Source organism: Piliocolobus tephrosceles, chromosome 8 (assembly GCF_002776525.5).
Source record: "Piliocolobus tephrosceles isolate RC106 chromosome 8, ASM277652v3, whole genome shotgun sequence".
Lineage (NCBI taxonomy): Eukaryota > Metazoa > Chordata > Mammalia > Primates > Cercopithecidae > Piliocolobus > Piliocolobus tephrosceles.
Window position 1 is genome coordinate 145,561,223 of NC_045441.1, and position 17,147 is coordinate 145,578,369.

Sequence of the window (17,147 nt, forward strand, 5' to 3'; positions counted from 1 at the left end):
TGGTGCAGTCATAGCTCACTGCAGCCTCAAACTCCTGGGCTCAAGTGATCCTCTTGAGTAGCTGGGATTACAGGCACACACCACCATTCCCAGCTTTTCTTAATATTTTGTGGAGAAAGGGTCTTGCTGGTGTTGCCCAGGCTGGTCTTGGACTCCTGGCCTCAGGCAGCCCTGCCTTGGCTTCCCAAAGTGTTGGGATTACAGAAGTGAGCCTCTGTGCCCAGAAAAAGACAATGTTTTAGTTTACTTTTTTTTTTCTTTGAGTCTGTCACGCAGGCTGGGGTGCAGTGACATGATATTGGCTTACTGCAACCTCTGCCTCCCAGGTTCAAGCGATTCTCCGGCCTCAGCCACCCAAGTAGCTGGGATTACAGACATGTGCCACCATGCCCAGCTAGTTTTTGTATTTTTAGTGGAGATGGGGCTTCACCGTGTTGGCCAGGCTGGTCTCGAACTGCTGACCTCAAAGCGGTCCACCCACCTCAGCCTCCCAAGGTGCTGGGATTACAGACATGAGCCACTGCACCTGGCCTTAATTTACTCTTTGTGGCAAATTATATAACCAGTAATTTTCCCCCCTTTTCAGCCAAATACAGCTATTAAAAGATCATATAGATCAGGGTTGTCCAATCTTTTGGCTTCCCTGAGCCACATTGGAAGAGGAATAATTGTCTTGGGCCACACATAAAATACACTAACGATAGCTGATAAGCTTTAAAAAAAAAAAAAATCACAGTCCGGGCGCGGTGGCTCATGCCTGTAATCCCAGCACTTTGGGAAGCCGAGGCGGGTAGATCACAAGGTCAGGAGTTCAAGACCAGCCTGGCCAATATGGTGAAACCCCATCTCTACTAAAAATAGAAAAATTAGCCAGGCGTGGCGGCACACACCTATAGTCCCAGCTACTTGGGGTGGCTGAGGCAGAAGAATCACTTGAACCTGGGAGGCAGAGGTTGCAGTGAGCTGAGATGGCACCACTACACTCTAGCCTGAATGACAGGAGACCCCGTCTCGAAAAAAAAAAAAAGGAAAAAAAAAATTAATGTTTTAAGAATGTAGGAATTTGTGTTGGGCCGCATTCAGAGCCATCCTTGGCCACATCGGCCTGTGGGCTACAGGTTGAGGGCAAGCTTGCCGTAGACTCTGGAGGACCAACTCCCTGAGAGTTCGTGGAGGCAGAGTTTGCAGTGAGCCGAGATCATGCCACTGCACTCCAGCCTCGGTGATAGAGCAAGACTCTATCTCAAAAAATAATGATAATATCATTGCTGTTTTGAGTCCTATGTTAAAATGTCCCTAAGATCCTTGCACCCCTTCCCCAAGCCTTCCTGTAAGGCCAGTTGATGTTATTGCTTTCTTGTAACATCTTTCCTCCTCACCTTCCCATTTTTTTGAACAGAGCCTGATTTGAAAAAGCGGATCCGTGTGCACTTGCTCAATGCCCATGGCCTGGATGAAGCTGGCATTGATGGTGGTGGTATTTTCAGAGAGTTTTTAAATGAACTACTGAAGTCAGGATTTAACCCCAACCAGGGGTTCTTTAAGACTACTAATGAAGGGCTTCTGTACCCCAACCCGGCTGCTCAGATGCTTGTGGGAGATTCTTTTGCCAGACATTACTACTTCCTAGGCAGAATGCTTGGAAAGGTAAAGTAACTTTCATATAAAAATAGACCTCGGACCAAAAGATGTTGACATTTTATGTTTATGTGTGGTTGTTATCCAGGTTTGTCGTAAAATACTGTTTATTTTAAATTTGGATGCTAAATGTTGCAAAAGCACTGCACGAAACAAATTTGTATGGTTGTAAGTAGGTGCTATGGTTTGAATGTCCCCTCCAAACTCGTATTGAAACTTGATCCCCAGTGTGCCAGTATTGAGAGGGTGGAACCTTTAAGAGGTGATTAGATCATGTGAGCTCGGCCTTCATGAATGAATGAGTGGTTTATTGTGGGAGGGGCCCTGGTGACTTGACAGGAGGGAGCCCCTAACCTTGTGATGCCCTGTGCCGCCTCTGGACTCTGCAGAGTCCCCACCACTGAGAAGGCCTCACCAGGGGCTGCCCCTGGACCCTGGGCTCCTGGCCTTCCAGCTATAAGAAATGGATTTCAGTTTTTATTAATTACTCATTTCAGGTCTTCCATTACAAGCAGTCAAAATGTACTAAGACAGTAAGTTACTGCCTAGTGACTATTAGTTTACTCGGACTGCTGCAACACATCACCACACGCTTTTGGGGGTGAGGAGGGGGGCTTAGAAAAACTGAAATGTATTTGACAGTTCTGGAGGCCAGAAGTCCAAACTTAGGGTGTCAGCAGCAGTGTAGATTCCTTTTTAGAGGCTCTAGAAGAATTCGTTCTTCTGGTCTTGCCAGTAGCCCTTGACCTTTTTTGGCTTGTAGATTCATCATTTTGATCTCTGCCTCTGCTCTAATGTGGACTTCTCCCTGAGTGTCTGTGTCAACACTGCCCTCTATTTTTTTAAATAAGGACACCTGTCGTTGTATTTGGGGCCTGCCCTGATCCAGTGTGACGTCATCTTAATTTGATTATCTGCAAATACCTCATTTCCATAGAAGGTTATATTCACAGATTAGGATTTGAATTTGTCTTTTGCGGGGACACAGCTCTACCTGCTAGAGTGACATTTATCAAGTTGAGTATTCAGGAGTTATTATTAGCTAGTTTGTTTGTTTGAGACGGAGTCTCTCCTCGCTCTGTTGCCCAGGCTGGAGTGCTGTGGCGTCATCTCTGCTCACTGCAAACTCCACCTTCCAGGTTCAAGGGATTGTCCTCCACCAGCCTCCTGAACTGCAGGTGTGCACCACCACGCCCAGCTAATTTTTGTATTTTTAGTAGAGATAGGGGTTTCCACCATGTTGTACAGGATGGTCTTGAACTCCTGACCTCAAATGTCCACCCGCCTCAGCCTCCCAAAGGATTACAGGCGTGAGCCACTGCACCTGGCCTGTTTAAATAAATTAGAAATAATTAAATTATTCTTAAATTAGAAATAATTAAATAAATTATTTATTCTTAAATAAATTAGAAATTAAGACTGGGCACGGTGGCTCATGCCTGTAATCCCAGCACTTTGGGAGGCCGAGGCGGGTGGATCATGAGGTCAGGAGATCGAGACCATCCTGGCTAACATGGTGAAACCTCGTCTCTACTAAAACTATAAAAAATTAGCGGGGCGTGGTGGTGGGCGCCTGTAGTCCCAGCTACCCGGGAGGCCTAGGCAGGAGAATGGCGTGAACCCGGGAGGCGGAGCTTGCAGTGAGCCAAGATTGCGCCGCTGCACTCCAGCCTGGGTGACAGAGCGAAATTCTGTCTCAAAAAATAAAAATAAAAATAAATAAATAAAATAGAGGTTAATGTTGCTATTGTGATTAATTTCTGTAAGAATTAATCAGAGCTTACTCATTTTCAACTTTGTAATAAAATTTCTTTATCTCATTGGTGGTTCTGTTCTCTGAGAAGCATAGTGCATGGAGTTGCCTGTTTTGAGAAGTAGCTTAATTAAAAATCAGTGCCTGCAAAACAGATGGTACTTTTATGACTTCTTTTACGTAACAGTTTTATTAAAATATAACTCACATCATGGAAAATTGAACCTTTTAAAGTGTACAGTTCAGTGGTTTTTAATGTATTCACTGTGCTGTGTGACCATCACCAATATCTAACTTGGAAGCAGTGTCATCATCCCAAAAAGGAAACCCTATGTAGTCACTCCCTATCCTGCCCTTCCTCCCCCAGCCCTGGCCAACCACTCATCTACTTTCAGTCTCTATGGATTTTTTTTTTTTCCTGGACATTTCATATAAGTGGAATCATTTGTTTTATCGACTATAAATTTGTGACCTTTTGTTATTGGCTTCTTTGATTTAGCATGTTTTCAGGTTTCATTAATGTCCTAATAGGTCAGAGCTTCACTCCTTTTAAGGGCCGAATCTTATTTCGTTGTATGGATATACCACACTTTGGAGTTTGTTTTGTTCATTTTGAAACAGACTGCCACCTAGGCTGGAGTGCACTGCTGCAAACACGGCTCAGTCCTGTGCCTAAGCAGTCCTCTTGCTTTCAGCCTCTCAACTGTGGTAAAAGTTGCTTGCTACCACACCTAATTGTTTCATTTTATTGTAGAGGCAGGCTCTCGCCATGTTGCCCAGGCTGGTCTTGAACTCCTGGTGTCAAGCAGTCCTCCTGCCTCAGTCTCTCAAAAGGCTAGGATTACCGGTGTGAGCCACCACACCCAGTCACCACATTTTGTTTACTTATTCATCCCAGCCTGGAGTGCAGTGGTGCGTTTGCATTGTTTCCACCTTTTGGTTATTATGAATAATGCTGCTACAAACATTTGTATACAGGCTGTTATTTGGACATAGGTTTTTCATTTTTCTTGGGCATATACCTAGACATGAAAGTGTTAGGTCATACAGTACTCCACGTCAAAGGGTCTGCAACCTTTTACAGTTCGTGAAGGTTTCAGTGACTCTACATCCTTGTCAGCACTTAGTGTTGTCTTTTTCATTACAGCCATTCTAGTGGGTGGGAATTGGTGTCTCGTTGTGGTTTTAATTTCCCTGATGACCAATAATGTTAACCATCTTTTCATGTGCTCCATGACTTCTGTTGAGAAATGTCTATTCAAGTCCATTGCCTATTTTTTTATTGGATTGTCTTTTATTATTAAGTCCCTGAAATGCAATGAGTTACGAAATGTATATTCTCTGAGGAAGCTAAAACATTGTCAGATAAATGATTTGCAAGTGTTCTCTTCCTTCTCTGGGTGGTCTCTTCACTTTCAGGATGATTTCCTTTGAAGAACGAACACTTTTAATTTTGAAGTCTAATGTGTTTTTTTTTCTTTTATTGCTTGTTTTTGGTGTCTTATCCATTCCCTGACCTAAAATCACAAAGGTTTCCACCTGTATGTTCTTCTGACAATTTTGTAGTTTTAGCTGTTACATTTTGGTCTTTGATCCTTTTTGAGTTAATTTTTGTAGTTTGTATGAGTTAGGCATCCTCATGTTCTTGGCAGCCTTGTTGAAAAATTAGTAGACCGTACACTTAACACTGTGGGTCTGCCCTTATGCAATATGGTCTTGATTACTGTAGCTTTGCAGTATGGGGTATGTGTGTATTTATTTATAGCAAATGGGAGTAGAACCGCAGCCTTGTTAAGCAGGAGTGGTGGGAAGGAATCAGTCTATGCTGGATATAGAATAATTCCCCTTTATTTGTGTCTCTTTGAAATGCATTGTCATAGCCCCAGTTATTTCTTTGTTCAGACTCCCAGTGATTTTAAGTGCTCTTCAGGTTTGAGAAAGGGCTCCAGCATGACTTCACTACCGTAACGGTTTGTGTTACATCGTCATCTTCAGGCTCACCGTATTTCAGGTGGCAGATTTCAGGTGTTGATTTGATGTTGATTTGTGAGCTGGCTTTGGTGTCAGTTTGTGGATAGCATCTCTTTCTTTGTTGATGGTCACACAGCCTACTTCTCAGTTTCAGCTTCCTCTGGAGGATGTACATTTCATAATTCATTGTATGAAAATCTTTACAAGGGGCTGGACACGGTGGCTCACACCTGTAATCCCAGCACTTTAGGAGGCCAAGGCGGGCAGATCACCTGAGGTCGGGAGTTTGAGACCAGCCTGACCAATATGGAGAAACCCCATCTCTACTAAAAACACAAAATTAGTTGGGCGTGGTGGCGCATGCCTGTAATCCCAGCTACTCAGGAGGCCGAGGCAAGAGAATCGCTTGAACCTGGGAGGCGGAGGTTGTGGTGAGCCAAGATCACACCATTGCACTACAGCCTTTGCAACAAGAGCAAAACTCTGTCTCAAAAAAAAAAAAAAAGAAAAGAAAATCTTTTTTTTTTTTTTTTTGAGACGGAGTCTCGCTGTGTCGCCCAGGCTGGAGTGCAGTGGCCAGATCTCAGCTCACTGCAAGCTCCGCCTCCCGGGTTTACGCCATTCTCCTGCCTCAGTCTCCCGAGTAGCTGGGACTACAGGCGCCCGCCACCTCTCCCGGCTAGTGTTTTGTAGTTTTTAGTAGAGATGGGGTTTCACCGTGTTAGCCGGGATGGTCTTGATCTCCTGACCTCGTGATCCACCCGTCTTGGCCTCCCAAAGTGCTGGGATTACAGGCTTGAGCCACCGCGCCTGGCCGAAAAGAAAATCTTTACAATGCAATCCCATAGTGGTTTCTGTTAAAATGAGCCCAAGAACCTTCTAACTTAATAATATATATGTGAAAATAAAGGTGAGTGCTTTGCTAGGCTAACCTGAAATACTCTAAACTTAGTGGTTTTCACACAATGCAGTTACAGAAGATAGAGCATTAATTTTATCTGCATGAATTAAACCTTAAGATTATATACTACTTTTTCTTCCTGAATGTATAAATCATCCAGTCTTGATTAATGTAGAAGCTAATAGTTATTTAAGTCTGGTGAGGATAAACTCATTTTCTCCTTTGTTTATTGACATATTGCTTATAATTGAAATTATTCTGAATATGATGTCATTGTATAGTACTATACTTTGGAATGTGTATATATTTACACAAGATCCAGGGAAGAGAATTTGTGATTTTAAACCTTTCTCCCACAAATGAAGTTCATGTAAGTTATATCTTATTAAGGCTGTTTAAAATAGTAAAGTTTAGACCAATAACAAAACTATAGTTGTTTGAGGATGGTAGTTAACTTAGTTTCACATATTTAAGACTTTCCTTACATTATTTTCTGCATGGAAATTCCCAAGGGGTTACCAACTTCCAAAACATCTGATAACCATCTGATTACAAAGTTAAACTTTGTACTAACATGATAAAAATTGCTCAGATCCAAGTAAGTGTAATAGTACAACAACTAATAGTGTGGTACCTGAACATTACGTCTTTAAGAGATGAAAATTGTATATTGATGGATTATGATATTTATTGGGTCATAATGTATTTAAATTTTCTTTAATGCATATGTTAGTGATTGTTTACTGTGATAAAGTACAGAGAGGTCTTCAGGAGTGATCCTACAGAGGGAGAATTACCTCCTGTCACTGGCCACTTCTCAATTAAAAGTTCCATTAGCAAATGATTCTTGCTTCTGGTGTGGGTCATGATTGCATTTTATCGCCTGTAAATCAGGCTGCAGACAGGGAATAAATAAACAGCCCAAGGATGTGGTAATGTCATCTTGAACTTTTTTTTACAGATAGAAGCACCTAGGTCCATTTAAGCCAATTAAGTTCAGAATATTTATTGAGGCTAAGCCTTTATCATATTTGAATTCTATTTGAAAATGGCTTTTTTTCTTGCTTTAGAATATTGATTTAATTGGAATGGCATGCCTATAAATCAGATTATTTGATATTATCTTGGTTATGTATTTGAAAATTTTAATTAGATTGTATAACTTCATGGTTTATAATCTTTTATTGCAGTAGAATTCAGTGTGCATTTATTATGTAGTATAATATTGGCACTTAACAGTTTATCTTGAGATTTTCAAAAGTTGGAAAGTTTCTTTTTCTCCATCATTAGCATCCTTTTGTAAAATGTTCACTGAATTTGCTGAAACTTTAAACATCTAAATTGAGGTGAATACTAGTCATTTTATAGTTGCCTTAGTCCTTAAAGGGGCAGAGCTTCTCTTGTATAATACCTTGTTTTGGCCGGGCGCGTGGCTCAAGCCTGTAATCCCAGAACTTTGGGAGGCCGAGACAGGCGGATCACGGGGTCAGGAGATCGAGACCATCCTGGCTAACACGGTGAAACCCCGTTTCTACTAAAAAATACAAAAACTAACCGGGCGAGGTGGCGGGCGCCTGTAGTCACAGCTACTAGGGAGGCTGAGGCAGGAGAATGGCGTAAACCCGGGAGGCAGAGCTTGCAGTGAGCTGAGATCCGGCCACTGCATTCCAGCCTGGGTGACAGAGCGAGACTCCGTCTCAAAAAAAAAAACCTTGTTTTGGACCCTAAACTCTTTTTTTTGAGACTCACTCTGTTGCCCAGGCTGGAGTGCAGTGGTGCAATCTTGGCTCACTGCAACCTCCGCCTCTTGAGTTCAAGCGATTCTCCTGCCTCAGCCTCCCGAGTAGCTGGGATTACAGGTATCCACCACCCTGCTCAGCTAATTTTTGTGTTTTTAGTAGAGATGGGGTTTCACCATGTTGGCCAGGCTGGTCTGGAACTCCTGACCACAAGTGATCCGCCTGCCTCAGCCTCCCAAAGTGCTGGTATTACAGGCGCAAGCCACCGCACCCAGCAAGACGGTTTTCTATGTAAGTTTATTTCTTCAAAATTAACCATAAAATACAAATGGTTTAGATTCTGCAGTAAAAATGAGAGATGTATTCCTGAATTCAGTTGATTGCTGCACCTAAATAAGATTTCTTGGCCGGGCGCGGTGGCTCACACCTGTAATCCCAGCACTTTGGAAGGCCGAGGTGGGTGCATCACGAGGTCAGGAGATCAAAACCATCCTGGCTAACACAGTGAAACCCCGTCTCTACTAAAAATACAAAACACTAGCCAGGCGAGGTGGCGGGCGCCTGTAGTCCCAGCTCCTCCGGAGGCTGAGGCAGGAGAATGGCGGGAACCTGGGAGGCGGAGCTTGCAGTGAGCTGAGATCCGGCCACTGCACTCCAGCCTGGGCGACAGAGTGAGACTCCGTCTCAAAAAAAAAAGATTTCTCACTGTAGGTTTAGCACACAAAGTAAATTCTTTCTGCCCTTGGATTAAGTAAGGATTAAGTAAGTCTTGCTTACTGTTGAGTTTTTACTTCCTGTTTATTTTTCTCATCACTCCCAAGCAATAGTTTGAAATAGTTCTGAAATTCGTGAGGAGAATGGATCAGTATGATATCGAGACCATTCTCTTTTTTTCTGGGCTATGTTTGTCACCATGAAGGTTAGAAGTACACACTCTTGCTGGCCCTACTTAAAGTCTCCTGTTTATCTTTGGCTCTTATTTGTGCAATAAAGACAACAAATAATCTAAAAAATAGCGTTGGGTGCAGTAGCTCATACCTGTAATCCCAGCACTTTGGGAGGCCAAGGTGGGAAGATCACTTAAGCCCAGGAGTTCAAGACCAGCCTAGGCATACATAGGGAGACCTAGTCTCTACTGCTAAAAAAAAAAAAAAAAAAAAAATGTAGCCAGACATGGTGGTGTGTATCTGTAGTCCCAGCTACTTGGGAGGCTGAGGTGGGAGGATTGCTTGAGCCTGGGATGTAGAGGCTGCAGTGAGCCATGATGGCACCACCACACTCCAACCTGGGTGACAGAGACCTTATCTCAAAATAATGATAAAATAGGGCCCATGTAAATCCTTTTAAACATTTAAATATTCATTTAGATTTACCAAATGTAACTTTATGAAATAAAAGCCAAATGAAGGTGTATGGTGTTAATTTTATTGTTTCTAAACTCAAAATCAGTTTTGAGAGGCAGCAGTAAGTAAAGTGGTGGAGGTCACGCTCTGGAGTAAGACGGGCCAGTGGGGACTCCTGGCGACACCAACAGAGGGCTGGCAGAATCTGGCCTGGGTTGTCATGGGCCTCCTTGGCTTTGGTATAAGCTTGCATTGGTCAGGCGCTCAAGCTGGGACACCAGATGGAGTGTCACGTCGTTCAGGTGGAGTGATGATGCTGCCTACGTCCTGGTGGTAGTGCTAGTAAGAAGTCATCATATTCAAGGAGTTTTGCTGATGAATCAGATGTTGGGATGTGTGAAGACAAGAGAAGGTGAGGGGATCGCCTGGGTTCTGTTCTGAGAACTAGAAGGATGGAGGTCATGTTGACTAAGCTGGGGAAGGTCTGGGCAGGAGCAGGTGTGGGGAGGGAGACATTCTTATGGAGGCTTAATGGGGGGCAGTTGAGGATAGGGGCCTCAAGTTCAGAGGCAGTATCTGGGCTGAGCCATCAGCTTTCCCAGGGTACTTAAAGTCATGAGCCTGAATTAGATCACACAGGGTGTAGGTGTCACTAGAGAAGAAAAGAGATGAAGAACTGAGCCCCAGGGCTCTCCAAGATTTAGAGTCCAGAGAGTGGAGAATTGACTAATAGAAGTTCAAGAGATGAAGCTGGAAAGTAAGGGAGAAAACCAGAAAAGTAGAAATTCAGGTGCCAAATACAGATGGTGTTTGAAAGGAAGAGAAAGGTGGGTATTGTGTGATGGTACCATTAGACCAAGTAAGGTTTAGCACTGAGAAGTGGCCATGTCATTTAGCACAGTGGACAAGTGATTTCTGTGGCATGGTGAAGGCAAAAACCTCAGCAGATGGGTTGAAAAGAATGTCAGGATTATCTTCTTAAAGTATCATATGAAAGCTGAAAATACATCGCATCACAACAGAAGTGTGTACATACTCATTAGAATACATGTGAAAGAATGTTTATAGTAACACTGTATAGCCCCTAAACTGGAAACTACACAAATGTCCTTCAAAAGCATGATAGTAAGTAAGTTGTAGGATAGTCACAAGACTTACTGAATGAACAAACTACAGCTACTCAAAATGGTATGAGTGAACGGCACAGACCTAACATTGAGTTGAAGAATCCGGACACACAAAAGTACATTTTGTCAGATTTCGTTTATAGAAGTTCAGAAACAAAGCTCATTGCAGTTTTTGGAAAGCAGGATCCTGGTGCTCCTGGGAGGGTAACACTGGAAGGGGGTGCAGGGGGCTTCCAAGGTGCTAGGCATTTTCTGTGCTGTGGACTAAGTGCTTTTCCATGAGTGTGTTCACTGGGTGAAAATGGATGGAGCCACAGGTTTGTGATTAGGGCACTCTGCAGCAGTAGACTTCAGAGCAGTTACAAGAGAAAGGATTGGAGAAGAATTGGGGGACTGGTTATCAAGAAAACTATGAGCAGCCGCTTAAGGGATATGGGGCTAGGAAAGCTGTATTCTGAAGATGGGAGAAGTAATGGCATGTGTGCGTGCTGCTGGAAATGAGTCAGTGAAATTGCTGAGGGAGAGAGGAACTGCACCCTGCAAAGTGAACGTGTGAGGTCTGGTGCTAAAGCAGAGGGCGCCACAGGCCGTGTGTCCAAGAAGAGGGAGAGGAACACTGTGGGTGCAGCTGCATGAGCTGGGGAGCAGGAGCTCATTCTGACTGCTTCCCACTGTTGCTGCTTTCTGGGTGATGCAGCAGAAGGCGAGGATGGGAAGAGCAACGTTCCCAGTCCAGCCTCCTGCATCACCTGAGGATCTGTTAGAAATGCAAATTCTTGGGCTCCACCCCAGACCTTCAGAATCTGGAATTCTAGGGCTAGGGCTCAGCAAGCTGTGTGTTTTCGTTTTTGGTTTTGGGGGGTTTTTTGAGACAGAGTCTTGCTCTTGCCCAGGCTAAAATGCAGTGGCACGGCTCACTGCAACCTCTGCCTCCCGGTTCAAGCAATTCTTGTGCCTCAGCCTCCCAAGTAACTGGGACTATGGATGCCCACCACCACGCCTGGCTAATTTTTGTATTTTTACTAGAGACGGGGTTTCACTATGTTGGCCAGGCTGGTCTCAAATTCCTGGCCTCAAGTAATCCACCTGCCTTGGCCTCCCAAAGTGCTGGGATTATAGGTGTGAGCCACAACACCCGGCCAGCAAGCTATGAATAGGCTTAAATTAATAAGCATGACTCTGATGCACAGTAAAATTTGAGAATTACTGGACTATGGAAATATAATAGGATTGCCAGTTAGTGTAGGGCTCACTTGACGTTAATATCATGAAGTGAAGTGAGACCAGCCATGTAGGTTACTTGTTTTTCTACATCCATGAACAGCTGTGTGGATCTGACTAGGATGTAGAGTCAGATTTAACGAGGGATGAGGTTTTTTGCAAAGTGACTATAATGAAGGATGAATTGGTTGCAAGTTCATAGTGGTCACAAGAGCCTACCTTTGAATCTAGGCTGTTTAGAGAGGAAATTAATCCATGAATGGAGATTTGAGGGCAAGGGAAGCTGGATGGGAGAGGAGACCTGTGGAGTCGAGGTCCTTCAGGGAGTCAGTGTAGGGGTGGTTAAAGCTAAGATCAGAGGGGCTTAGTTGCCGGTAATGCCACTTGGAGGACAGGGCTGAAGGAATTGGTAGCTGAAGTGGAGTTGAGGGGCAGCCAGGATGTTAGAATGACAGTCAATTGTGGGCCACAGATGTCACCAAAAATTATCACCAGAGTGCGTTAGACTCTCAGGAGCTAAAATCTTGAATTAAGGGTCAGTAACTGCACCTGGGAGAAGTAATGGATGCTCAAGCCCAGTGCATGAGATTGAAAGCCAGGGATTTTAAGGGGGAGGGAAGGAAAGGATGGTCTGGAAGTGGCAGTAAGGAGCAAAGGGGGCCTACCTCCCTTCTGTGCCCAGTGGTTCAAGGGTACAAAAGAGACCACAACTACTCACGCAGAGTGCTCTGAGGAACACAGAGCGCTGCAGGGCATACGGGAAAATGGACTGCTGAGTGTCGCAGCATAGTCAGAAAAAAATCCTGTCTTAGCTATGAGACCAGGAGCACAGAAAACAAAAGGGAAAAATGAACTGGACTTAAAAATATTTGTGCTTCAAAAGACACCATCAAGAATCTGAAAATACAACACACTGAAAGAGAAGATACTTGTGGCATATATATGAAGGACTCCATGATAAAAAGATAGCCTAATTAAAAATGGGCAAAGGCTCCAATTGGACATCTTTCCAGGGACTGGCAGCAAATGGGCCATTAGCTCATGCAAAGATGGCAGCATCACTAGTCGTCAGGGAAGGGCAAAGCACATCACAGGCTGCCGCGCACACCCGTGAGCACGGTGGGAATCAAACCAGGAATCGCAGGGTTGGTGAGGATGTGGAGGAATCAGTCCTCGTGCATTGCCAATGGGAGTGCAAAACAGTGCAGCCACTTTGGAAAAGTTTAGCAGTTCCTCAAAAGGTTACTCACCTTTTGACCCAGCAAACATATATTTACACAAAAACTTGCACCAAATTCTCACAATAGCATTATTCATAATAGCTAAAAGATGGAAATGACTCAAAGGCCCATCAGCTGGCAAATGGGTAAACAGAATATGGTTCATCCATACAGTGGAGTATTACAGGGCCATAAAAAGGGGTAAAGCACTGACACATGGCACACGTGGATGTACCTGGAGAATGTTCTGCTCGGTGAAAGAGAGTGGATGCAGAAATCACCAAAGACATGCTTCCATTTATGTGAAATGTCCAAAACAGGAAAATATCAAGAGACAGAAGGTGGATGAGTGATCGCCAGGGCTGGGAGGAACCAGGAGTGGCAGCTAAGGGATGTGGAGTTTTTTTTTAGAATGATGGAAATCTTCAGAAATTGTGGTGATGGTTGTACAACTTTATGAATATAATAAAACCTTTTAATGTAAGTTATGTGGATGATATCCCAGTAAAGCTGTTACAAAGGAATCATGCGGTAGGTAACGTGACTGACAGAGCCAGTGTCACAGAAGTTAGAGAAAGCAGCAGTCAGTATAAATTGGAGTTCATGGGTGCTATTGTTCTAAAGCTGGAAGGAGTATAGCCATTAGAGCATCAGCTCTTGTTAGGGATACAGTACCCCATGGTAACAAAATCTTCTATCATCGAAGGCATCAGTATCCTCAAATTTCTCAGGAGGTGGCTTGACAGATTTCTAGTCTGATATTTTATTCTCCTATATGGCAAAAGTAGAATTTTGAAACTTGAAAGATATTTTCTTCTAATTGTTGAAAATAGTTCTTGGTTATGTGGGGTACCTTGAGACTGGGCCTGAGTTTTTTGTTTGTTTGTTTTAATTCCTACTGTCTTTCAGAAGCAGGAGTATAAAAACTGCTCTCAAATGCTCAGATGTTTGCTTCTTGTCAGTGGAAGTGGGAATATGGGTTTGCTACTTTGGCGAACTTCCTTGTTCATGAAGATGTAAGTTTTTTATCTTCTAGAAATATTTTGGTGAGCAGGGTCGAGGGTTTCTTTGTTTTGGAGCCTGAACCTGGGAGCCACAGAACTAGAAGTTGAGGGAAAAAAGGAAGGGTTGAGCCAGGTGTGGTGGCTCACGCCTGTAATCCCAGCACTTTGGGAGGCTGAGGCGGGCAGATCACGAGGTCAGGAGTTTGAGACCAGCCTGACCAACATGGTGAAACCCCTGTCTCTACTCAAAATACAAAAATAGCTGGGCCTGGTGGCGGTTGCCTCTAATTCCAGCTACTTGGGTGGCTGAGGCAGGAGAATCGCTTGAAACCGGAAGGCGGAGATTGTGGTGAGCCAAGATTGTGCCACTGCACTCCAGCCTGGGCAAAAGAGGGAAACTCCGTCTCAAAAAAAAAAAAAGGAAGGGTCAACTCCAAGCTCCTCAAAATGTATCATATGGTGGCTCGATCGCTGGAGACGACTGTGAGGAAAATCAGACTGAAGACACGCACTGCGAGTCTCCCCACAGCCCCACCCTCCATCCCCTGTGCCCTGCAGGCCTTCTGAAGTGAAAGGAGAGTTGGAGACAAGAAGGGGAATCTGTGCAGGCTTTCCTTGTCTTTATGGAGTGCCAGGGTCTCAAGAAAAGGTGTGAGCACTGTGAGGCCTGGGCAGCTCTGTGTGCTGGGGATTTGGGCAGCCTTTGTAGAGAAGTAAGAGTGCAGCACGCGTGTCCTGGTGTGGTGGCTCAGGATTTGCAAGGCAGAATTGCTCTTTTTCTCTGAGTAACAGCTAGTGGGCTCTGCTCAGTTATCTGTGGCAGACATCTGCTGAATCGAGAGCGAGTTCACTTCAGCTCATGTTTAGAGATTGGCTTTAGGACACCTGCCAGTGGAGTATTAGAGTGAGGCCCACAGCCTGGCCTCTCCCAGGGAGCTTGGTGTCTTCCTCCTGCTGTTCCTGCATGTGAGGCGCATGGGACACTGGGACAACACGGATTTTTTAGTGCCAGGGTAGCTGTGTAGACAAAGTGTTGCAGGAGTTGACGGTGTAGAAAGCTCTCTGGAATAGGATTGTGAAGATCTAGGACTTGAAATGGGTGTTGACATATACATAATCTGAAACCCACAATCCGAAAACTCTTAACACAAGAATGAATGGGTTTTCTTGCAAACAGATTCATGAATGCAGAATTCCAGTATGTAATGTGGTCCCTGACATATAGTTGGCACTTAATAAATGTTTGTTACATGAATGGCTACCATATGTTATACTTGAACTCTGGCATTAAAGATGAGGTATGTTGCCGGGCGTGGTGGCTCACACCTGTAATCCCAGCACTTTGGGAGGCCAAGGCTAGTGGATCAGCTGAGGTCAGGAGTTCAAGACAATCCTGGCCAACATGGGGAAACCCTGTCTCTACTAAAAATACAAAAATTTGCTGGGCATGGTGTGCGCGCCTGTCATCCCAGCTGCTTGGGAGGCTGAGGCAGGAGAATCACTTGAACCCAGGAGGTGGAGGTTGCAGTGAGCTGAGATTGTGCCATTCATTGCACTCCAGCCTGGGCGATAGAGCGAAACTCCGTCTCCAAAAAAAAGAAAGATGAGGTATATCTCCTGCCCCGTAGGAGCTTAGAGTTAGTTACACAAGCCCCTGGTGGTCCCAGTGACTGAAGGGACTTCGTTTTTCGATTCCAACTTACTAATTCTGAAGCACAATTATTAAATAGCATGTTGCTATTAGTATACATTCTTGTTTTACATTTCTTTTTTGTTTTTTAAAGTATGCAGTTAGTATGATTTGAAATAACTAAAATTATTTTCTGCTTGTTCAATTAGGATGGCTTTAAAGCAAGACATCATCTCTTATATAGTTTTTAGATTAAGTTATAAATGTTCACTTTAAAGCTGCTTGAAGATTGATAGAGATGCATTTGAAAAGCATTATTTTTTTTATTGATTCTTAATGTAGTAAATTACCGAAGTTATTTGGCGGCAAACAGAAATGGCCTGTGATGTGGTTCACATTTATTCTCCTGATAGAGCCACAATTTGCATTAATTGCGTCGCGACTGCACTCACTTATATTAAAAGGCTTCTACTATAATTAATCCTTTTTATTTCAAATCATTTTGGCACAATTTCTAGCTATAAACATTCATAAAAGACAGACAGTTGAAAAATTCGTTACAGGTTTTTTCCATATACCTATTGCTATTTTTTTCATGACAAGTAGTTATTGATATGCTTCTAGGAACAAATGTGGTACAGCTGGCTGAGAATTAAGGCCAATGTGAAAAATGCTAAGTGGATTATTTTGCATAAAAAATAGGCAGTTTTTGAAGTTGTATAATTAACCTGTGTTTAGAAAATACCTTGATTTATGCTTACATTTGTATCTCAGTTGCATACATTATGGAAATTTAATTTATAATCCATTTAGCTGATGCAATCATAGTTTTTAGTGCCATCATTTATTGGTGCTTGTATATTAAATGCTCTGAAGGTTTAAACCTGCCTTATGTAAAAAATTATACCTATGCATTTACATTTTATGAGTCACAGTGGGATTTCTGTTTAAAATTCAGGTAGTTCTGATATATTTAACTAGTTTCACTGGTTTATTGTTACTAATGCAGAAATGGCAAACAGTGACCTTATATATTGAACATCAAATGATTTACACTTCCAGTTTACTTTTAAAGTCCACTGTACAAATGAGGGCTTTTCTTCAACACCTGGAATCAATCATGTAGTTTTATACAGAATGTCCTCCTTGGCTTTGAACTCGTCATTCATTTCGAAGTGATGCCATTTTTCAGTGCCCCAGGTTAATAGTATTAACCATCCTTAACTTTAAACGAACTGTGGCTTTTCAACACAACTTTCTTTACATTGTCAGGAGATGATGACTATGTGCCTGTTGCCATTTTATTCATTCTCTCATTAAGAAGCGCTTTTTTGCTATCTTTTCAAAATTAATTGGGTAATCATTAGTCCTCAAATCAGAAATAAAAACACAAGGGCGTAATACTTTGGTTGACCAGGCAGAGGCCAGCCGCAGTCTTCTTGGAGGGGATGTTATGCCTGCTCTAGTTATCAGACATGCACTGAGCTCCTTAAAAAGCATTCTTGGGTCAGGAGTTCGAGACCAGCCTGGCCAATATGGTGAAACCCCATCTGTACTGAAAATGCAAAAATTAGCTGGGCGTGGTGGTTGGTGCACACCT

The 17,147-nt window shown here is 43.3% G+C and overlaps 1 protein-coding gene across 2 annotated transcripts in view; it reads left to right on the plus strand.

The window, feature by feature from the left end:
* The window catches only part of UBE3C (ubiquitin protein ligase E3C), a 139,620-nt gene that overhangs the window by 95,156 nt on the left and 27,317 nt on the right, over positions 1-17,147 (plus strand). For both annotated transcript variants that reach the window (XM_023225329.3, XM_023225330.3), the window contains one exon: positions 1,400-1,647. In XM_023225329.3, coding sequence (XP_023081097.1) covers positions 1,400-1,647 — 248 coding nt within the window. The remainder of the gene's footprint in view (positions 1-1,399; positions 1,648-17,147) is intronic.